General features: G+C 41.4%; 1 protein-coding gene across 2 annotated transcripts in view; it reads left to right on the top strand.

Annotated features, from left to right (window-relative positions):
* Window positions 1–6029: 6029 nt before the first annotated feature.
* TDRD3 (tudor domain containing 3) overlaps window positions 6030–24586 on the top strand; it is a 90842-nt gene continuing 72285 nt past the window's right edge. The window contains exon 1 of one of the 2 annotated variants that reach the window (XM_026795417.2): window positions 6030–6328. In XM_026795417.2, coding sequence (XP_026651218.2) covers window positions 6288–6328 — 41 coding nt within the window. In that variant the 5' untranslated portion in view covers window positions 6030–6287. The remainder of the gene's footprint in view (window positions 6329–24586) is intronic. The other variant, XM_005490266.4, reaches the window with a different exon arrangement.

Raw genomic sequence — 24586 nt, forward strand, 5'->3', positions numbered from 1 at the left:
AACTTGAAAGCTGGGGAAGCATGAGGGAAGCAGAAGCCTGCAGAGAGGACCACACATTCCCTACTTGCTGTCTTCCTATTTGAGGGCATTGTCCTGTCCTGTACATAGAAGGACTGTATGGCCAGCAGCTGGCCCCCAGCAGTGTCTCCATTGTCACTGAGCTTTGTTCAGTTGCATCATGTGTACTGATTTCAGACACCAGGTGACGGCCAATGGGCCACTAACTTCTCCATGTAACACCACGTGCATGGCTCTGGGATAGCAGCTCTCAGGAAGCAACAAGCATGGGCTGTCCCACAAAAGAAGGAAGCCAGGAGCTGAGGGCAATAGCAAGGCAGGCAGGGCAATGATCCCACCCAGAAGGGCACAGTCCCACAGTACCTGAGCAGGTGCCCTGCTGGGGATCAGGGTGAGGCAGCACTCAGAGTTACAGTGGTCTGTAGGGGGGAAGTAGGTGTGAGGTCAAGTCAGCAAATTAACCCAGTGGTTCAGGATCAGCAAGGCACATGGACAGGCACAGGCAGACCTAAGACAAGTCTAAAGGATGGAAGCCTGAGCTTCAATGCAGCTCCCAAACAAAGAACAGGAGGGCCCCATTAGGCTTCCCATAGCTCCTCCTCACACAGCTCTGTCCCCAGCACCTTGATCCAAGGCTACACTGCACCGTATCAGAGCTGCAATGGAGGATGGGCAACCAAGCCGCAGGGAGCAGGGAAGAGGCTGCAGAGCCTCTTGGTGCACTCAAAACCCTGACAACAACATGCTTATTTCCAGATTTTCATCCAGTCCAGAAGGTATCAGTCTCTTAAAAGTAATCTTGTTAGAGACAAGGCACAGCTGTTCAGGGCTGGGATGTTTACTGCAGCCCAGTAAAGTCTGCAAAGCCATATGCTGTTTGATCCTCTGCTCCCTGGCTATTTACCAAGTCAGTGTCCAGAGGGGCAATAGGTTGAGCTCTGCCAGAACAGCTGACAAACACCAGCCCTTCTGCTGGCCCACGAGGGGCCCTGAAAGCATCATAATTATATGGAATTACATTCTGCAGTACTTACTGATTCATCATACCCTAGTGATCATTGCAGTGGTTCATCTGCACTTTGAGGTCTGAACTGCTGAGATTTTGATAGGCAGCCATACACAGAGCCAACAACAGCATCACTGTGCCATATATAAATGCCCCAATCCTGACAGCCCCAGTGCCTCGCTGAGTGTGATGCTTTTTGACTGACATAATGCCTGCGTGAACTATACCTTTAAGATGCCTGACATACACTTAGTGATTTGCAGGAGAAAGTGGGGAGTGTGGTCAAACTGAAGTGTTCCAGAAGAGGATAGTCAGGTGGCAAAATCAATTAGAGCAGCCTGACAAAAATGTTAGCCTTAACCTTTAGTGGAAATTATCTCTCCTTGCAACACCACCTTAACTACAGTCTGTGGCTATAGGTGGTGGCATTATGTCCAAGACTTCATAATCCTTTCCCACTTCCATGAAGGATGTGTACTTGCTGTTTGTCTTTCCTCCATCCCACTCCTTTCCAAGACTCTCTCCTTCCTCCCCCTCATTAAGAAAATCTTTACTTCTGTAAATTTCCCTTCTTCTCTTTAGTCTGTGAAAAGTCCATCTCTTCTCCAGCTGCCATATAAGAAAGACTGAGTGCTGAGTACTGTCCTTCAGATAAAACATACACAATATTTTAGCTGACATGCAACAATACATGTAGGAAAGCTAATCCTTCTGACTGCAGTCATATCAGTTCAGCACCCAGTCCATCACAGGACATGGAGAGGTAACCACTTTTGTTGAAACTCCAGCACACTCCTAGAAATAGAGTGACCAGAAGGAAAGGCCCTTTACATTCATTGCCCAGTAACTTTCAGCTACAGATCCAGGATAAGCAGATATCCATCTGCTTTCATGTTCAGTAAGCAGACCCGTTCCCTTCAGATAATGAAATGAAGAAAGCTTATTCTGTGGGAGACACAATAAAAATTGAGACCAAAACAGCCTTTTCTGCTGCTGTGGGGACCTCCTATTGGACCTGGTGTTCAGGGTCTTCACCCTAATGTTGTTGCTTTCAGCACATCAGGTTGGGTAGAATGATGCCATAACTCAGGAATGTTACAGGTTTCTGCTCTTGCCTGTTTCTGGAAAGTGTGGTCAAAAGTTTCAGCTCCCCAGTTTTGTGAGCTTACTGCTAAGCAAGAGGATTGAGCCTGGAACTGGCAGGAGATGAAGGGAGCAAGGATGAATCAATCCAATGAATCAAGAAACCTGCAGAGCTGCTCCAAAAACTGGATGTTGCTATTTTGCTGTGTGCTAGTTCTGTCTGTTAGAGCTGTCTCACCAGAGGTGCTTGAGTAGACCAATCTTTTCAGGTATTTAAATTACAGAACATTGTGAAATAACCTCTTTGGCATAGATTAAGTTGTTCCAGGGCACATGGGCAGCAGTAAAACAGAGCTGCATTTTAGGCAGTTTGGACAGAAGAAGTCCATGTGAATTTTGTGGACAGTGATGCACTGATTTATCTGGAGCAACAAGCATTTTCCAGAGAAAGCTCTGAAGGCACAGAGCCCCTGACAGGAGTGCAGGGGTTTAGGTCAGTCCCTGTACAGCCTCTGTTGGTGCTCATTACCTTCAGCAATGTCATTTATTCTAAAGGTGATCAATACAGAGAATGAGCTCTAAGAATATTTTATCACAAACAGTTGGTACAGAGGGTTTCTGACTGCCTGGCAGGCACTGCATCACCTCTGTTTTGCAGTGGAACTAATTGCTCACCTCGGTGCAGCACAGCCAACAGCAGCTACACACTACAAAGCTCAGGCAGTGCCCTCTGTGAGCAGAGGAACACCCACTAATGGGGACCTCTCCTGCACAAAAGGAGGCACATGTGAATACATACACACACATCTCAGCTTGCATATAATGAATTTATTAGAGCAGATGCCTGCAGACCTTTAAGAAGGACAACACCTGCATTTCCTTTGTAATAGATGGCATTTAGTGCCATGAGGTGCAACAGCTAGCCCTATGCCAGCATAAACTGCTGATATAATTGCCTGCTGATTTTAATGAAGATTTAAGTAAGCAAAACCTTGTCTTAAACTAACATGAGGCAATGCATAAAGTCTGTAATTCTCATTATCTTCTCCTAGGTCATACTCCATCCCTTACTAATTGGTTCTATGGGCATCCCATTTTGAGTTGCAATGTTTACAACCTTTTCTTGATAATCTAATGTGCTGACAGGTCAGACTCCAAATGCAAGGTGTTTTTATTCCCATTTCTTTTGCACAGTAAGTTCTGAACTGAAGCCACACTTATCTGCTAGTGCTTTTCCATGTCAGTGGCTGCTACTGTTGCAACACAGGTGTGGCTTGGCCACTGACAATTCAGTGTGACTCTTCTGCTTTACGGAATGCCTCATCACTAATTCAAGAGTTTCTTTGGTACATGTTGTGGTGTGTTGCAATATCCTGTTTTACCTTCTCCCTTCCCCCTCGCCCCTCGCTGAGTGTGCCCTGTCAATCAGGCTAACATACCAGCAAGGCGTCGTGTGATAGGTGACCCTAGTACCTGGAGACCCTGCCCCTTCACCTGGTTGGTGACTCACCTGTCCCCTCCCCTTCCCCTGTCCTGAGCTTAAAATGTGAATGAGACCATGTGGCCCTCTTCTGTTATCAGCAGTAGCCCAGTGCAGACATATCTGTGCTCATGGAATAAACGTCTGGCTACCTTCTAGCAGAATCCGCTCCCTTCTTTTCTTCACCATCGCCAGAAGCTCTCCCCTGAGGAGAACGGAGTCCTGTCTTGTGCCCCGCTGCACTCTGCCGCCAGCCAAGGTATCTTTGAGGTATAACACCGCAGAGCTGCCTGTGGCCCAGCAGCGAAGGTCAGAACTGGCCTAGGCACCATCTAACTGGTTATATTGGGATACATATTCCAATAGGTACACACATACAGTAGGTCTGATTCAAGGCTCTTGGGTTAGTTAGTTCTCCTTGACATTATTCCTTTTGCAGCTCATGTTCACCTGGAGCCTTGACATGACATGGGACTGCCCAACCTCTGATAATCCACTTTCCCAATTAATAATGCTCCCTCTGCTAATTTTTTTGTTGATATTTAATGACCACCACAAGGATTAACACTTTCCTATGGCTATATTCATTATTTTGACATTTTGCTGGCAGAAGTCACATGTTGGTCTTCCATTTTTAGCTGCCTTTTTTTTTTTAAGATTTTATTTTAGGTTTATGTTAAGGCTCATGATGAGGAAAGCTTCAATGATATGTGTAGCATATTCAGTTGAACTTGAATAATACAGGTTTTGTTTCCTTCATCTGTGTCAAGCTTTTAATAATTATCAGCTTAAAAATATATGTGCCTTCTTAAAATCAGCAGCCACACAGGACACAATACCTACTTATGACAAAATCTTTGCCCTAGAGTATATAATCTATAGACACAAAAGAAAATATCATAAATGAGCAGCAAAGAGTGTTGTGTGCAGAAATCCTGAGTGATTTGTACTCAGTATAGCAAAGAGAGGTTTCCAGGTGGATCAAATAATGAAACAAAAACAACAAAAAAATCAACAAAAGCAAAATTGTAAGCTTTGACTTGAAGATGCTGCATAAAAACTGAAACATCTTAAGGATGATAATAACTCATGAAGAAAAGTCCACCTTTAATAGACAAACACAGCAGATACACAAGTTCCAAAACCTCAGTGCTGAAAAAAACCACTCAGCATTGACAGGTTACAGAAGTAGCTGGACCTGACGCACTACTGCAAATGGTCAGTTTTCTGCAGAGCAGCTGACCTCACCTGCAGGCAGAAACCCTGAGCACCAAGGCCTTGACAAGCATTTTCTTAACTCCTGATCTGCTCACGTTCACCTTCTGGATATTTCTCTGGATGCTGGGAACACAGAGTAAACAGGACAGTGCTCCCACCTCGCCCGTCACTGGCACCTGAGGGCACTGGTAACAGCAATAATGAAATAGTGCTATTCTGTTAAAGTATAATTCCCTTTAAAAAGGCCGATAACCCCAAAACGTTCATATCGGTGCCCAGCATTTTAGGGCAAATCATTAAAGAAAAAGCCGCAAACAACAAACCACCAAATATAAAAGAAACACAGGAACAGTCTTTTAAAAAGAATCATTAATGTTGGGAAAGACTAACAATAAGCCCAACCATTCATTAATGAGCACTGCCAACTCTACTACTAAACCATGTCCCTAAGGAGCACATTGCGGCTTCTCTGAACGCTTGCAGGGACAGTGATTCCACCACTTCCCTGGGCAGCCTGTTCCAACGCTTCACTCTTTCTGTGAAGAAGTTTTTCCTGATATCCCATCTAAACCTCCTGCGGCACAAACTTGAGGCCATTTGTTATTTGGTAGAAGAGGCCGAGCCCCACTTGGCCATGAGCTCCTTTCAGGAAGGTGTCAAGAGCGGGAAGGCCCCCCCGAGCCTTCTGTTCTGCAGGCTGAACATCCCCAGCTCCCACAGCTGCTCCTCATGCGATGTGCGCTCCAGACCACTCTAAAAATCACAGAATCACAGAATTTCTAGGTTGGAAGAGACCTTTAAGATCATCAAGTCCAACTCATGTTCTAATACCTCAACTAGGTCATGGCACGAAGCACCACATCCAGTCTTTTTTTAAACACATTGAGGGATGGTGACTCCATCACCTCCCTGGGTAGATGATTCCAGTATTTGACCACTTTTTCTGTAAAAAACTTCCTCCTTAATTCTAGCCTGCATCTCCCTGGGCACAGCTTGAGACTGTGTCCTCTTGTTCTAGCTGTTGTTGCCCGGAGAAAGAGACCGACCCCCAGCTCAATCCCTCCTCACCCGCAACTCGCCTTTTGAGGAGAGCCTTTCCCAGATCAACGTTACTGTCAATAATACTATTCACAGACGAAACGCATTTAAACAAACCCTTCCCCGACACTACACGGCGGCAGGCCCGATGCCGCCGCTGCCCTCACTCCTTCCCTTCCCCGCCATGGCGGCAGCAGCTTCAGGCAGCCGCCGGTCGCGGGCTTTTTTCGTCTATGCCTGCGCCGCCTCCGCCCCTTCCTTCCCTCCGCTCCTTCCCTTCCCCCCTTCCCTCCCTCCCCCTGGCCGGCCCAAGCGCCCGGAGAGGCCCGCGGGGCGGGGGAACGAGCGGGCCCCGCGTCCCTTCTCCCCGTCCGAGTGAGTGCCGGGGGTCTCCGCAGCGCCCGCTGGCCCCGAGTGCTGCGGGCGAGCGGCGGGGGAGGCGCCATGGCCGACCGAGCGCGGGCGGCGCTCTCCGAGTCGGGCTGGTAAGTGGGGCCGAGCTCGGCCGCGCCGCCGCCTCCGCCTCCGGGGGTGACTCCGGGCGGCGGGGCGGGCTGGGCAGTGCCCCGTGTTCGAGGCGTGCGGTGCTGGGGGGCGTCCCCACCCCAGCTCCGCTCGGAGCCCGTCGGTGGCGGGCAGGGGGCTGCGCTGCCCCCGGTGCGCTCGGGGCCTGGCGCCGGCCCGTCCCGGAGCAGAACTCCCGGCCCGTCCTGCCGGCCCTGCAGGGAAGGGCTGGCGCCCCTATACCGGGGCCACCCCGAGGTCCCTCGGGATCGGCGGCGGCCTCTCCGCCTGCCCCAGGACCGGCCTCGCCCGGAGGCCTGGCCTGCCCGTGGTGCTGGGGCTGGTGGTGGCACGGTGCGCCCCTTCGGTAAGGGAGGCAAGATGAAAAAGTGGAGTTATGGCGGGGTAAATGAACCACACATGAGGCTTGAACTCGGGTACTTGTGTTTTCTACGGAGTCCCAGTCGTTGGGCACACAATGTCCATTTTGGAACAGCGTGTTTCATCGAGTTGTGCTTTTCAAATACCTGCTACAAATACTTATTTGCTAGCCTAGAGATGAGCTTGCGTTGTAGGAAGTTTTTGTTTTTGTTTGGGGCTTTTTCGTTTGTTTGTTTGTTTAGTTGAAGTGATTCACTTATTAGTCAATGCTGACTTTTCTCCATAACTACTTGGAAAGTCTTTCACCAAACCTTTAGTGCTACCTGCTAAAGCACAAAGCAACTTACACAAAGTTATTTCCAGTAGTGTGTTGGGGATATTTCTGTTTTATTGTTTACATTAGTGGTTGGCCTGGATTGTGGTTCCAAGATGGAAAAGGTTAAAGTGAGTATCCTGTGATTTAGAATAGAACAGGATAATTTACTTAGGAGGCACCTGTGACAATCATCTAGTCAAATCGCTTGATGACTTCAGGGCTGACCAAATCTTGGTATGTTATTAAGGGCACAGGCCAAATACCTCTTAAACATTTGACTGGCTTGGGACATTGACTGCCACCATAGGAAACCTCTTCCAGTGTTTGACCATGCCCTCAGTAAAGGAATATCCAGTTTGAACCCTCCTTGACACAGCTATGAGCCATCCCTGTTCATCCTATCACTGGATCCAGGCACAAAAGACCAGCACCTCCCTCTCCACTTCCCCCGCTCAGGAGGCTGTAGGACAGCAGTGAGGTTTGCCCTTCAGCCTCCTGTTCTCCAGTGGAGACAAGCCAGGGTCTTCAGCTGCTCCTCACAAGACATGCCAGCAGCTTGATTGCCCTCATCCATATTTAAGGACCTTCACATAGTTTTCCAGTTGTGTGCACAGTAGTCCAGGTAAGGCCGCACCAGTGCTGAATATAGTGGGACAATCACCTCCTTTAACCCCCGGAGATGCTGTGTTTGTTGGACCAGCTTTTGCTACTTTCTGGTAATAGTAACCAAACCGAGTAATTAGGTGTCCTTTGGTATGCTTCAGGATAAGTGTATCAAGATCCAGAAATATTGTTCAAAGTGGTTCTGGGGTGCACGATCCTGTGGCTCCTGGCTGTTGCTGAATTGAAATAATCATAACTTTTTCTGCTACTTTTTATAACATTAGCTAGTTTAATGGGAATTTTGGACTGTGACTTGAAACTTGCCCAAATCCTTTCCTGTACTTAGACCTCTCCAAAAGTGCAAAAGTTTTCCATAAAAGTAATTTTATTTTCTTAGTTTGCTTTTCTTGCTTTCCAATGCCTATTCAATTTTTTTTCACAGTTTTCAGCTCTTGAGTTGTTTTACTGCCTTTTCAGCTGAACGAGTGCCATTGGTGAATGGTTTTCAGGTTTTTGGCAGCACAAATATGAGGTGCCTCTGAAACAGTCTGTCCCTCTGCAGTGCTTGCTGCCCTCCTCGGGGGTACAGACTCTTGAATGGCTCTCAACAGTTGTTACTCTTGCAGTTCTGTAGGGTGGGAGCCAGAGGCTGGAAGCTGAAGGGGCAAGTAATGGGCTCGTTATCAGGTCCGCTGGAATTATGCCCTGACCTAGTTGCATTGGGAAGGGCAGTATAAAGGAGAGGGGAATTCACACATGTACTTTTGAGGAATTTGAGGTGGAAAAAGAAATAACAATTTAGGAATCTTGCTTAGCTGTATTCATGCACTTCAGAAAAGAGTAGTAACCTGAACATCCGTCCTTCTAATTGCTTTGCTGTTGCTCTTTCTTAGGATTTTTCTCATAATATTAAATCTTAGAGTTATTTAACACATCTGTGAGTGAGCCTTCAGTGGTGTTTAATGTAGTATTATGTGTTGGACTACACTGGTGATTAAATAATGTTTTGTACCAAATTGGTGGTTACTGTTGCTGTCACCTGATGTCAGAATAAGTTTTCTAGTACAAAAGCAAAACTGGCTTTATGTGTTAAAATCTGGTCCCACTTAAACTGCAGAAGCACTGCATGGCACGTCAAGTAAAAAAAAAGTTGTTCTTGCTTAGCTTAAGATTTGCTAGCTTGTAAAATACTGCCTGTACTGACTGGATTTTACAGTAAGTTTCTTAAACCCTACAAGGTTAGAGAGTTAAGGTAGGCACTTGTTTACGTCAGTTTCTGCAACTAGTGTTTACCTTTTGTGATTCTGAATTAAAAATAAAGTTATTTTTCAAGTAGAACAATAATAAAGTGTAGTTAATACTGAACAGTAATTATATATTTATTCCCCTCCCTCAACCAGGTATTGCCAGAATAATCTGTTATAAAATTGTCTCTGAATTAGTAATGTTTACCTTCAGTCTATTAATTACATTTTTGTCAGCTTCTGAAAGGTAAAGTAGCCCTACCTCGTAAACGTAACAGTGGTAGGTAAAGTTGGGAGACTTTTTTTTCTTTTTTTTGGTGACGGTGGTGTTTTATGAAAATGAATAAAAGGCCCCTGTAGTTTGTGTGCAGAATTGTAGTTTTTCTGAAGACAGATCCCTGCAGCTCTCATTGGAAGTCTGAATTTTTTGGTCCTAGTTCTTTTTGTTATGCACTGAACTGTTCCTTGGAATGAGATATTGGCTCCTGCTAGGGGAGAGATAAGGTGTTTGTATTATGTGTCGGTGAAAAAGATATTCTGTCTTGGAACAGAAGTTCTGTATTAACTTTTTATTTAATTATCAAACATGAGGAAGGTCAAGTGGCAGAATTACCCTTTTGTATTGTTATAGTTACATTAATGAATTTCAGAACTAGTTTTCCAGTGTTCTTATTAAAATATGGGCTTTAATGGAGCTTGAAGTAGTGAATCCAGTTTTATTACCAGAAGTGAAGTCCAGAAGAACTGCTGAATACAGCCCCTTATGTAAACAATGAGTTGTAAGTCACTTCTTACTGCCTTGCAACATAATTTTTTGTGGCGTATTTTTTTGGTTGGTTTGTTTGTTTGTTTAAATTTCCTGGGTGGCATTTCACAAGTGAATATGAAAAGCCAAGACCTCTACAGCATTCCTAGATCTTTGCAGAACTTGGGAATTTATTACATAGAAATGCCAACATATTGTCAAAAATGAAAAATATGCCATGGCCTACAGCAGGTTTGGCCTGTGGTTCACAGATCTCGGGGCTGGTGATTGATCTCTGTAGGAAAGCAAGAGGTGCAAACTGGATAAGTAAAGATTTTTTTAATACAGCTAAATGTACTTGTGAGTTCTTTGGCAACTAGTGGAGATTTTTTTTTTTACTGCAGTGTGATGCTCTAGAAATTAGTGACTCTATGGCAAAAAATACTATCTTGTAAAGCATGATGTATTTTGAAGATTATGTAAACAAAGCTGTGACTATGAAAAGTTACTCCAGAGATGAAGGGGAAATGGAACTGTACTAGTTGTTTGGAAAACAAAAGAATACTGCTTAACAGTCCCTGAGAAAACCTTTATATTAATGTCATTGTGGTTGTATATTCTTTGTAAGTGAAAAATATCAAGTTGATGTGCAACAGACTTTTAAACTGAGTTTTTGGTATTTCAGCAAGTGGGTGATGTGCTGCATACTGGGTTTAAGATTGGTTTGTTCACATGTGTCCTCTTGTAGGATTAATCAGCTGATATGATCCAAACTCTAAAGCAAAAGTAGGTGTATGCCTGGAAACACAAGGAAGTTCTCAAAGGGAGAATCTAACACCACTTTCTAAGAGCACAGCAGGCATTTGGCAGTCAGTTCCAGAATTCTGCAAGATGATCTGCTTTTCCCTCATGTTTTTTTGCTATTCCAATAAAGCGTTTTTGGAAATCACAGCTGAAATTGGTTCCTGCATATTGAGCAAGCTCAGGCAGGAGACAAGATTTTCCTTAGACACAAGCATAACACACATCTTGTGTTTCACAGGAGAGATGCATCTGTTTTGAGATTCTTGAGACTTCTTTTGTGATAGCAAAATCTTGTGAAGTTTGGTTGGTACTGTAAAATCTCAAAATGCCAGTACAAACAAAATGCTATGTCATTGCATTTTTTATTTGTTCATGTGTATCCCTTACTGGGTGATCTGATCAGTTGGCATTCCTGCTGGGTCACCAGTAGTGGGTAGTTAGAACCTGAATTGTTCATTTCATTTTCACTCTGGAGGAGTGCAAAAGGTCCAGCATTTTGCATTCTGTTAAGGGAAACAACCCCTAGAAACTAATTCAGATGCTATTTTCCCCCTTCTTTTTAAAGAAGATGCCAGGTGTTTGAAAAATAACTCTTACTAGCTGGAATTGTTACAAATATAATAAAGAAATTTAGGGCTATAATTAAAAGTTGAAAAAAAAGATGGGTAAAATAAGGAGATGGAAAGAGGTAGGGGACTAACGTTAGGAACACTGCTGTTTGCAGAAGAGAGAACTGAAGGGAATGAACTTGGTGAGGTTTATATAATCTGCAGGCAGGACATAAAATTAAAGTAGATCTCTTACTCACCAAATCCTACACAGTTATTGCTCACTGAATGCTGCAACGCTAGAATTGGCAAGCACTTACTGAAGTCAGTAGCAGATTGGTTTAAAAGTAGGTGAAATTTTTGACTAAGGACCTCAACCAAAGCTTATTTGCTGAAGACAAGTGATTATCCTGTGGGTTAGTATGGTTGGTTAAAAGATGAGAAACAAGGTAGATAAATGATTGCTTCATGTTGGAACAATGTTAGCAGTAGGTTTCTGCTAGGATTAAGGGGTTCATTATATTAAAAAATATTCTTAAGGAGTGACAGTACTGTGGCACTGTAGCAGTTTGTTGGTCTTTGGGGATTGGTAAAATACGAACTTATCAAGTACTTGCAGCAAACTCTTCCAAAGCCATTGCCCAGTTCTTTCACATGCAAGTGTAGTTCAGTTCTGGTGAATGCCAAATGATGCTCATACAGAGGAATATAATGCAAACCTGTCTACAGAGTGATAAGCTCTAAATTTGCTCCTGTTACATATGTACATGCATGAGAAGGGCAGTGGTCAGACAGCTATTGGGAATTGTTCACACAGAATTAAATCATTGTTAGGCCATTATGTTCATTGGTGGTGTGTGGAAATCATTAACAGTGTGCATTAATATGATCATCCCAGCACAGCAAGGGTTTAATAGATACTGAAAAAGTGGATAAGAGATGTGGAAGATACTCTGTGCTGAGAAACAGAACAATGGGGGAAGAGATGATAGAGATCTATAAAATCCATAGATCATAAAGAAATGATGAGTAGAATGCAAGAGTAGCTGCTTTTCTTAGGACAAGAATTAGGCCACGTGGTGAATTAAACTTGCTACCTGATGAAAATTAGAGTAGCTTGTCAAGTAATGTGTAATTAAATTGTGGAACTTATTTGCCACATGATATAGTGGAGCAGAAAAAGTGAGTGAGTTAAATTGTAATTAGGCAAAGCCAGGTAGGAATAGTTGCACTGAATACTGAACTCTACAGTGAAGTTGGACTACCAGCTGTAAGATGGCTGATAGCCAGGAATTACTGTGGACACTTTATGTCTAGGTATTTGCTGTGGTTTGCATTCTTGACCTGGATCATCTGTCTCTGGCCAACCTTGACAAAAATGGAACCATGTTAGACAGCCCAGACTGCGTAAGTTAAAACACCATTTATGTTCTTATTTTTATATTGTTAGGTAAAGGGTCCTCACACCATAGTTCTGAAGAAAAGGATTTTCTCCTCTTGATTGGAGAAGAGGGAAGAGGGAGTGAGGATTTGGAGAGAAATGAACTGAACTGTGGAAAACAGAGCAAAAAGGCAAAGCAAGTGTGACAGTCCCCTATGTACTCCATCTCAGCTGTGACTTCCACTGCCTTGCTGTAACTCACCCTTCTGGTTTTCATCAGTTGCTGGGAGAGATTCTCCCCTCATCTTTTTATGTGAGATCTTGAATCGATTTATGCACTGTCTTGGGGAACACAGACTTCACCTGCTGGTTTCTCTGCTAGGAAGCTAAAGCACTAATATAAGATGTTCTTGATTTATAGAATTGTTGCAACTTGGAATGAAGTTGTTGCTACTGTGAGAAAAAAAAAAAGGAAAGAAAAAAGCTTACTCCACTTGGAACAGATCTAAAGTTAAAGACCTTTAGATTGCTGCAGTTCTCTTTTTAACGCCTGCCTTTTCAGTGTCCTGACTTTTCTTGGTAGAGTGTCTCACATTGATTCTTTCCAATCAATGCGTTCCTTGGAAGTGTGTAGGCTTCCCATAGCTAGTCTCCTTTTCAGAGTTCTTGGAATTTGAATGTATTGAGTCTTGTTTCAGAAGTAATTTACTTAGCATTGTAATTCTTAGGCTTAGCCTTCTTGATGGGATGCAAATACTTTGTTAGGGCAAGTGTTACTTAAAGGGCTTGATTCAGTGACATTCTAGTTTCCTTCTTTCTACGTCTTTTTGTGCTGGTGCTCTCTGAAGAGCTCATATTAAAGACTGTACATTACCTCCTGTCCACTGAGTTCCATAATACTTTCTATAAATTTTTCTGTTGTTAAACTAGTTTATATCATATCATCACACAAGCAAGGTGATGGGATGGAGCTTGTTAGGCAATTGAGATTTATTGTTCTGGTTTGATTTACCTTTTGCCTCAGAGAAATTTTGTTTTTCAGTGTAGCGTTAATGGGATTTTGGTAGGGATTTGAGGAAAGGATAGAATTAGCAGCATGCTTGATTATTATTTGCCTTTCCAGCAAACCCAAATGAACTTCCCAAAGAAAGGGTGAATTAATAAAAGCAGCAGTGTGTTTAAGAAATCTAAAGTTTTCTGAAAGTCAGTATCTTACCATTTGAGCAAAAGTAGGTTCTTTTAAACTTATATTTCATGGTAATTTAAATTATTAGTCAGAATGTCAGTGTTATCTAGAATGTGGAAATTTGAGGCATTTGGAGTGGATGTTGCATATAGATGAACGGGATATCAGGAGAAAGACCTTTGCAAAGTCTTTGTGTTCTGAAATCATGTTATAAGACTCTTGAAACAGATTTTTTTTTAATCTCTTCCATTTCTGTGTGCTCACACTCTCCAGACAGTGAGTACTTGAGCAGCAAGCTGGTGGGAAAGTAGCTGGTGATCTTGGAGTAAGGTACTGTTATTGTTCATACTGATAACAGTGATATTCGTTAGTATTTTCTGTGTATATTTTGTGCGTTACTGCTGGCTAGAATACAGCTTTATATAAATAATACACGGAGGAGTACATAGGAGTAGGAAGCTGTCCTGAAGTTAGAGAGAATTAGAGAATTTAGTTAGAGAGAATTACACTTGGAAACATTAGATATTAAATATCCTGTACATCAGTTATTTTTTGCTGTGATTGTCATAGCAATAGGATTAAAATAAATTTAAGGCTTGATTCTCCAATCTATGCATATTGTTCATACTTTCAGGAATAGTACATTTTCTACTTCTTTGGAGCAAAAGGAGCATATTTAATTCCAGTAAGAGTCTTTCTAATAGAGCTGACAGGAAGAAGGAAAGGCTCTCCAGGGGATGAATAGTATGTGCATGTTTCTAATCACTTTTTATGTTCTTAATGTAATGCATAGTCATGAGGTGTCAGATTTTAGGAGGACTGGACAGCTCTAGGACTGATGTACAACCTTGGAGCTTCTTTGCACATTTAAGGAAAAAGAAAGTGGTTTAAATAATCTTTGTACCACTGGTAAGTAATTGAAGCATGATGGGTGTTCTTGTATTGGCATCATTTTGAACCCCTGACTTTGGAAAATGTAGCCTAGGTTTTGGAAATGACAGTGATGCCATTAACTGACAGCAAATGAAGACTTACTGGGAAACAGAGTGCTGAACTCGCTGCTTTGGGAGGGAGTGCTGTCTGGGGGCAGTGGGCAAGACTGGCTTCTTCTTTCTTCTTGTTTATCTCCTAGTGCTCCAGGAGTAGCTAGAGCTTCTAGTGCTGTGTCATATCCAAAAAAAAGCTGTTGAAGAAAGCCAGAGGAGAAAAAGCCATGTGTGTTAAGACAGCTTCAAGATACTCTCTGTGGCATGGCAGCTGTGTCTTTGGCACAGCCCCAGCCTTAGTATATTTGTGTTCAACTTAGCACTTCAGGGTGGCTGCCAGCATTTTCTTGGGAAAATGTGAGTGAGAAAGTGTTCACAGCTTGTATTTGAGAAGAAAAGAAAAACAGAATTTTAAGAATTTTGTTACATGAGCAAAGTAAGCCCTCCACAGTGTTGTGACTTTTGTATGCCAAATTACTGTGGCCTGTTGGCCTGCATGGAGTAGCAAATCTTCTCAAGGAGCAGAAACTTGCAAGAGCTCTTGTCCAGCAGTTTCTGACTGCAGGGGCTGTTTCTAGCATCTGCTGTTTACAGCAGTGCTGCTTGCTGGAAGCTTATCTTATCAAAGTTTGGAGTTAGTGAGGTTATCTTGGGCATATCTGTGTGTTACCTGGAAAAGTTTGACATTTTTGCATCACAGCTATTACTGCTAGATAACAGTATGCCTGTGTTATCACTAAATCTCTTCTATTAAGTAGCTGTTAGAGACTCATGTTCACTTGTTTTTTTCAGTCTGCTGAAGTTTCACTGTGTTATATTCTTCTGCTGTTGTAAAATACAATGTGTGATCTTAGTGTTTCAATACTTACAGATGTAAATTGGGATACAGCATTAAATCGCAGGCTAGAAGTGTGCATTATCCACTACCCTTATGAAAGGCATTAATAATGTTATTCTCCTATTTAATGAGGATATGAAATCACTTAGCTCTGATATTGATGGCAGTCTACTGAATAGGTAAAATACATCTTTCACCAGGTGGATCATCTTGTTTCATGGTCTTGCTTGTTAGGATGATAGAAATGGAAATTACCATTTATTATGGAAGCACATTTTCACTTCTTTTGCTTGATGTAGCTGTAATTTCTATTAGGTTCATTGTACAGTGGGAGTGCCAGAGACTTTAAAAGGCATCAGGGCAGTTAAGTTTTCTCAGAGTTTCCAAGTAATACCTTTTTTTTACTTTTGTAACTGTGATACTGTGTCCAAGACAGTTTTAAATACAAAGCAGAGGTGAACTTTAAGCTACTTTTTAGAATTGAAATGCTAATGACCATTACATTTTTCCTCTTAGCACACTTTCTGTTATACAGCTGAAAGTACTAGCAAGTGTGAAGTTTTCGATTTAACTGTTAGTTGGAGAAGAGCGTGAGGGGGGGAAAATATCAGTGAAGGAGCTGAAGAGAAGGTAGGTGATTTTCAGGGGTCTGGTTTTGACTGTGCAGAGTAGTGATTTCTGAATGAGGCACACTTTGTATTGAAGTCATGAGCTGCTAAGGAATGAGGAGAGCATCCTTATTGAAAAATATGATGCATCAAGCTGCTTTTCATTGAAAACAGAATGTGTAATGAGGACAGTCATGATTCTTGGTTTTAAAACTTATTTAAAGTTGTGTTCTTAAGTTCAGATGTTAGGTACGATACACAGTCGTGTAATACACAGGTAGGTTTTGATAGATGAGAGAATTGCAGTTCAGCTAGTGTAAGAAACAGCCTGGAATTCTGCCTTTTGGCAAATACTTGCCAAATACCTCTGCAACTTTTCACTTGAGTGCTATCTACAATTTTTGTTAAGAAATAACATCAGATTGGTTTGTAACTATGAAAATCAGAGTAAGGAAGTGGAGGCATCATTGCTTATACTTAATATTTGAAGATAAACAGGTTTGGGTTTGTTTAATAGTTAAATAATTCTTGAATGTGTAGCATAAAATGATTTCAATCAATTTTTGTGTCATTAAATAGTAGTAGCTGTTTGTAGTAATCTCTTTGTTAATGGCCAAAGAAATCTCTCATTCTGAGTTTGGTCTGAAAAATTTCTGGCATATGTTTCAGAATTTAATTTTGAAGAATTGTCTAAAATAGAGATAATTGGTATGGAATAAGCAAATGAAGAAAGAAGAACTTGAAGTTTTTTTTTATGCTTAAGTTTTGTAAATCCACTGAATTCAGCCTTGATCAAATAACTCTTGCACAAATTTGCAGTTGATGCTCATTTATGATTTTGGACACTTTGGGAAAAAGATTCTTTATTTGTGATTTCTAGATGGAAAAGATTTCATTGGAGAATGCTGCTGACAGTTTACCAGTGTGTGATTTTCTCTGTGTTTGGGAATGGGGAAGAGAAGGAAAGAGAATGTCTTTCTGAACACCACATTAGTCTCTGTTCTGTTTTCTTAATTTATGTTTTAGTTCCTAACTAAACCATGCCACCATATGATCATAACATGATGAAATGGAAAAAGCTTAATTTAGTCTAGAAGAGTAATTGCTGTTATGCTTTAGCTGCGGTCATATTTTCCTCATGCTGTTGTACTAGAGATGAAGTTAGTGCTTTGTAACTGCATATTCTACTTTTAAGTGTCTTGCTGTATTTTTTCTCTGTTCAGAGTAATTACTGTGTGTCAATGTTGTTTGATTCTTATAATGTCATAATTTTTATCTTTTAATAACAGTAATAACTGTCTGTCCCTCTCCTCCCCCCCAAACTTATTGACAGAACAGAGAGCAATTTTCTATCAGATGAGGTTGACTCGGGAAGGAAGGGAAGTGAGAGCTTCAATTAGAAGATCATTCAGAAAAAGCAAGAGAATAAAGAACATATGTTGTTCTCTGGTTACACATCATCTGGCTGGGAGGTTAGATGAATCTTGAATGCTAGAGCCCTTAATTTAATTCCTTTCTTTTCTTGAGCCTGCAATGCCAAAATCCTGAATTGAAAGTATTAATTAAACCAAAGAATATGAAAATAAATTGTAGGGGTGAGCTACTTCAGTACCTGATTTTTGCCTGTTACTTCAAAGAACATTTAGGTAAACAGTATGAAAAGGAATATAATTTGGTGTCTTACCATGGCAGATTTTTTTATCCTTTATTTATAGCAATAGTAGTGAAGGGCAATGCATATTTTCCCTTCTGCAAAGTGGTCTTTAAATTTTTACTAACTTTGAAAAAATGCTTTCTCTATTACAACTCTGTAGGCATAACTATAAACATTGTAATGAAAGAATACAGTTCATTTTTAATGAAAAAATACAGTTAGAAAAAGTATGTTCCTGATAGCACATTTAGACTGCATTTACAGATACTTAACTTGGTTTTGCAGTCGTTTGGATGATCATCTTCGCATTTTTTAGAGACCTCTACTTGGATTTAGGATGAGAATACTATTGATAACATGCTGATGATGTAGTTGTTGCCAAGCAATGTTTATATTGTCAGGGACATTTCAGGTCCTTACTCCACTCTACCTGCTGGTGATCACAAGGAGCTGGGATGGGACACAGCGAGGACAGCTGACCCCAGTTGTGCCAAGGGATTTTCCATAGGATATGGCATGATGGTCAGTGTATGTCCTAGGGGGAATGCTGATCAGGGTCTGCTGCTTGGGAACTGGCCGGGCCTTGGCCTATAAGTGGTGAGCAACTGCACTGTGCTTCACTTATGTATATATTAATTAGTTATAAATATAATTTTTATTATTTTTCTTCCTTTTGTGTGCTATTAATCTATCTTTACTTCAACCCTCAAATTTGACTTTTTTTCCCCCTGCTCTTTTCCCCATTCCACTGTGGATGAAGGAATGAGTGGCTGTGTTGTGTTTAGCTACCTGCTGCTTAAATCACGACATTTCCTTTTTTGGCACCCAGTATGGGACATAAGGGTTTGAAACAGTGGAAGATCTGACTGGAGCATGTTGAAACAAATTTGTTGTAATTGTAGAGTTATAGCATGGCTTGGATTGGAAGGGACCTTAATGATTACCTGCTTCCATCCAACCTCTTACCACGGGCAAGGACACATTCTACTAGACTCTAGATTGTCACTCCAAACCACATCCAGCCTGGCCTTGAACACTTGCAAGGATGAAGCATCCACAGCCTCTCTGCACAGTCTCTCCCAGTGCCTCATCACAGTAAAATATTCTTTCTAATATTTCATCTTCACCTACCCTTGCCTTACAGTATTGATTTGTGTGTAGAGCTGTGTTGTATATTGACAATACTTGCTTTAAATGTCTAGGTGTATATATGTATAAGTGTCTATATGTTGTGTAAGTAACAATTCTGTGCTGCTGATCGCCTCTGGGGGCTGGGCTGAGCTTTTCATTGTGTTGAATTTTGTAGCGCTGGCTCCCGGTAACATTGTGGTTGTGAGGCTGCTGCGGTGCTTGCGCTTCACTGCTGCCATCTCCGAGCTTCGGGAGCCATCTACGGGAAGCGGGAATAATTGCACCGTGCCTGCCCCTTTCCTCCTCACACACTTGTGGCTGCCGAGGACACGCTCCTCCATCTTCCCCCTCTGCTCCAGGCTAACTGCAGTAGCTTTGGAGAAACTTTCAGTATCCTCAGCATATTCAAACCAGCATGTTCCTATTGCTGTGTCTCCTGAATGGGTTTCAGGTCGTTCAGGGTGTAACAACTATTTAAGAATATGACACAGACATTTGCCCCTGGCTTTGGGTAGAAGTGGGTGGTAGTAGGGTCTGTGGGCTGGTACAGCCTGGTACAGTGGTTACCTCTAAATCATGCAGTTTCACCTCAAACATGAGCAGAGGGTGAGTGTTTGATTTTTTGGTGAGCGTGTTGTGTATCTATCTGCTGGATTAAAACACAACACTGATGAACTGCAACTTGGATATCACTTTTGGAATACCACAAAGGTGCAGTAGTATTTTTTTAGGAATACATTAATCTCATTAATACATTAATTTTTAGGATTACATTTTATTAGGAATACATTAATCTCCATTGCTGTAGGGCTTTTCAGATTAATTGTAAACAAGTCTTTGTGTGTCTTCTCTTGCATTGCTAGAGTGCATGCCTTCATGCTGCTTACTTTTGAGTCATATTTTGTAAATCTAGTTTTAAAGGTCTGTAGAAATGGTTATTTTAACATAAAGTAGAATAAAAGTAAACAGGGCACCTCTGCAGGGTTGAAGATACTGCTCTGTATCCAGAATTTTCTGTGCTGAGTTAAAATTGCAGTAATAATGATAGGGATGTGTGCATTTTAAGCATTGATGACTGCAGCTGTAAAAGAAATTACTTTCTGCCTGGCATTTCAGTTTTGATATACTTCATTGTTTCAGTAGTGATCCTCATCTTTCATCCTTTTCTTCTAAGCAGATTGTAGCTTCTTTTTTTGTTTGTGCCAGTTTTGATATGTAGGAGGGAGGGATGTGCCTTGGGTGTCTTGAAAAGCTAAGGTTTTTTTAGAGCTCTTGAATTGATTCTTTAAGAGCAGTACCCATTATAGCAGCTATTCTTGTCGGTCATAAAATTCTGTTTTAAATGTTTTGAATAAAACTGAAGGAAATTTCTTACATCTTGCTTTTTGAGTCAGCAAACACTGGGCATGTTAAACTTTTATTATTTCTGAAATTAATATGAAGTGTCTTGAAGTAGTCCAGGTCTTTGACACTGGTATGGAAGACATGCTTTAATAACAAAATAGCAATTAATAATGTTTCCAAGTTTCATTTTGTAGTTTTGTGGTTCAGTGCTGCTTTTGTGTGGTAATAAAGTAAGATTTTACAGCTTGAATTGAGAAATATTAATAGCCTCTTTCATGAGTACAGTTGATAAGCTAAATAAGGTGATTAAAAATGATCAAATTTATACTTGGTCTACTAAAGATTGAGCCTTTTGTTATTTATATGTAAGAATATTATGTTACATATTCCGGTCTCAATAAGCCAGCTTTTAAGTATTCTTGCTGGGAAAAAATGTAGAAAAGGTTCCTCTGAGAAAGTATTTTTGGGAATTAATTATTATTAAGATGCCAGGTTTTACTTTTTTGCTCAATATATAATTAAAAAAAAAAGTTTACTTGGCCAGATTCTGAAGAGGCAATCCTAGTCCCAGCCCTTGCTCCGAGCAGGACTAACTTAAGCTAGGTCACCTTGCTCAAGGTCTTGTCTAGTTGAGCTTTGAATATCTCAAAGATGGCCTGCTCTATGCTTAGCCACTCTTTGGGAGAGTTTTTCTCTCTGTGTCCATTTGAGATTTCCCAGGTTTCAGCCCATGTTTCTTGCACTTTCTCATTTCACTTCACAGCACTCAGAACTGGCTTTTTCTCCTTAGCCATGTTCAGATGGTGGGCAGGGCAACAACTTCCTCCTCTGGTCTGCTCTTCTTTGGGATGAACAGTGGTGCTCTCAGTGTCTCCTCCTGTGGCCTGCAGCCTCCAAAACACCTCATGAGAATGAGAATGTCTCTGTCTTCAGTTTGGGGATGTTCTCTCATAATGGGGACCTCTGAAACTGGACACAGAGACATTACATAGACATTCTCCCCCATAATTTATGGGGAGAAAAATACTAACATTTTTTGATTTGCTGACTGGAGTCTCGCTGCTGCAGCCCAGCATGTCTTTAGGCTTTACCACTGTATGGAGACACTGGTTTGTGTTCAAATTGTTCTACACTGTGAAGCCCCAGAGCTGCTTTCTGTTCAGCTGCTTCCTAGTGTCAGTGGTTGGAAAGAGGAGTATGGCTTGGCTCTTTCTGTTGAGCTCTGTGATGTTCCTTTTGGACAAGGAATTGCTATGGTGGTACATCTTGCCTTGTTCAATTTTTACTAGCATGTCATCCTCTACACTCTCCCCCCACCCCCCAAAAAAATTTCTGTTACTTTTTTTTGATGGAAAGTTGCGCATCTATTTTAAACTTCAGTGTGGTCATATTAATAAAATTTTGCCATGCTTATGCCAGCACAAGCTATGCTGATGTGTAGGAAAAAAAAAAGTGATATACTTCTTCATTATAGAACATGCATTACATGGAAAGTCAGTACTCTATAATAACCATGACTAGAATAACTTTTTTTGGTCTGGCTGCTCTAATTTGTGAGGTGGAGTGTGTTCAAAGTTTCTGTCCCAGAACTGTCTCTAATCAAGGGCAATAACTTATGTTTGTGGTGAAGCCCGAGAGTGTGACAGATGTGCATAGATGATGTCTCAGAATGTTTCCCCATCTTCTAACTACTGGGTTTTTTTGCAGTGATTTCCTCAGCTAGAGGTTTGCTTTCTTGTAAACTTCTGATGAACTTTTTTTGCGTGGATCTGTGCAGTGTTTTCTTAAACCCATGTTAAATTTCAGCAGCCACAGAATAGTGAATAACACCTTCACATGCTATAGGAAGCACTCTTTTCCCAATTTTGCTCAATTTCCCACCTGCTAACTTAGGGATGGTGAGTAGCCAATCCCTTTTTATCTCCTTAATGTCACTTTCAAGTGTATGGATATGTTAAATACCTTCTTTGGTCTTTTTCATGGTGAAGAAACCTGGTCTTTCTAGTTAGTCTTCAAAAGAAAGGTGTTCTGTATTTTTGATCCGCTTTGTTACTGTCAAGTAGAGAAGGGCAGACAGGAGGGAGAGCTTAAGAAAAGCAGATGAGGAAAAGGAGAAAGAAGAAGATGAAGGGAGATAGATATTCCATCTCTGTCATTATAGAGGAGAGTACCACATGACTGAGAAAATGTGATGTGATGCAGTTATGGTATTATTCAACTTCCTAGCCCTCAAAGGAAGTTAATTTCCAGCTCATTAAGCTAAATATAGTGCATGGTAAATTACATGAAAGTTTCAAAATTGCAAGTGCGTGGCCTTTGCATGGTGCCTTTTAGCCTATCATGTACTTGTGATTTTGGGTAGAAGAGTTGGATGTCAGAGTGACAATTTGCAGTTGAAAGAGGTGGGACTTGACTTGCACAGTTCTGTGAGAATTTGTGACTGGTTGTAGAGATATTCCTATGCAGAATAAAAAAGCTTAGCATCACCATGCCACCTCTCTATGAAGATGATAGACCTATTTTACTATTTGACAGATGGAGGGTGTAACCCGTTCCAGTTCTCAGCTGAGAGGTGACTTTTGCTTGAGATATCTTATCTCTGCTGGTTCTTGCTTGCCTGCCTGCCTGCTCCCATTTTTCCACAGGATGAAGATGTATATTTCACTGTGTACCTTTTAGCTTAATATTGCTTCCTAAATGTTGTGGCACAGACTTGATTTCATTATTTCTTAATCAGAATATTAGAGCATAAAATTTGAAACTCTTGTATTAAAGCAGTAAAGTCCAGTTTTGAGTCATAGCATCATACAATTACTTGGCTCCATTGATGAAATGAAAACCAAGTTGAAAATAGGCTTTTCAGAGCTGTGGAAATCAGAAAGTGTGGTTGTCTTCAAGCTCCTAATACTGAACTAATTATTGCAGACTCTCCCCTTTGCCTCCCATGATGGGGCTGCTGCACTGCCCTTGGTACTCCCCAGCACCTGTGTACGATCCTGCCTTCATTTCCTTCGTGTGGCCTGTCCTAGCCCAGAACACATTTGGCTTCCTCTCACGTCCCTCTGCATTTGGCAAGCACCAGCCTGTGTTATGGCTGGTTTGGAACTCGGCGAGTGCTTCAATTGACCAGTTGATTGCTCCTGCTGGAGGTGGATGGCAGCCAAGTTCTGTTTCCTTTTTCCACAATGCAACTGCTAATTTGTATGTCTTGCTCCTACCAGGCAGCTGATTTCTGGGAAACTTAGGGGAAACTTAGGTGTCTTTGAGATCTCTGTTTCTTTGTCAAATTTGGCTAAAATTGGCTTGCGTGATTAGAATTCATCTGTGTGACATGGCTGCTAGACAAACTGCATAATATATAATCATTGTTTTTCTGAGACTAATTGAACTGCATTTAAAAAACTTTTGGATTTGGTCAGTAAAACAAAAATGAATAAACTAGACTTCATGTGAAATGGTTTATCTATTTAATCTCCGAAGTGTTTGCTCCTTCCAAATACTGAATACAAAAGGAGGGGAGAGAAATTTGGCAAAAGTGCCTGTCTCTGCCTTATGCTCGTTAGTTTAGCAGCTGGAGTGTTTCAGTCTAGGTAAAATGGATACCAGCTCAGGCCCTGGGGATTTGAGACATGTATTCTGCCTCCTGTGCTTTGTGAATCTGCAATACACACTGTTTAGAGTAGTAATTCCTCTTTGATGCCATTCCCCAATTTATATATAATCAAACTTTGTTCAGAGGCGCCTCAGGATCTCAGGCAAATTACCCCTTAGGCTTAGTGAGTCAGTCTGTGGGTTTGTTTGATTGTTTTGGTTTTTTTTTCCTTTGTGTGTATTTTAGCATTTAGAGCAGGTTCAACAGAAGGAAGTGACAAAGGGTCAGATACCTAGCCCTGAAATTGTGGGGAGATGCTATGTTTATGCAGTGCTCTAAGAAGAATTCTAATTTTTGTGCACGATGATATTTGGTGTTACAATTATCCACTGCAATTATTCTTTGCTAGGAAACGTGCAGCTGTGGTAAAATGCTTTTTAATCCCTTCATGCTTTCAGAAGCAGATGCTAAACTCTTCATTCAAGACAGGTTGAAAGTGACCGTTTCTTGAAATATTGAGGTAGATAAAATTTCAGCAGGTGCAGGAAGGATTTTATCAGAATTTGTCAAAAATGAAAATGGCTGAGAGGGATGATGTTCTCTTCTGATTTATTTTATAGACCATATATGCTTATTGGCAGATAATTATCCTGCAGAACAGGAGAGATTAATTTTTGAAGGGGACTGTTTTCATAGATTCGGCTGATCTTATCTTGATTTATTCAAAATAAGGAAGATGATGGTCCTGAGCATTATTTTTAAAATTCTGCAGCTTCCTAACTCTCATGATGAGGCACCATAATTGGTCCTAAGTCCAAGCAGCTGTATTTTATTCTCCCTGGAAATCAGAATGCAGCAGTTGTGACTTTAACTTCTCT

The sequence above is a fragment of the Zonotrichia albicollis genome, chromosome 2 (genome assembly GCF_047830755.1).
Source record: "Zonotrichia albicollis isolate bZonAlb1 chromosome 2, bZonAlb1.hap1, whole genome shotgun sequence".
Classification (NCBI taxonomy): domain Eukaryota; kingdom Metazoa; phylum Chordata; class Aves; order Passeriformes; family Passerellidae; genus Zonotrichia; species Zonotrichia albicollis.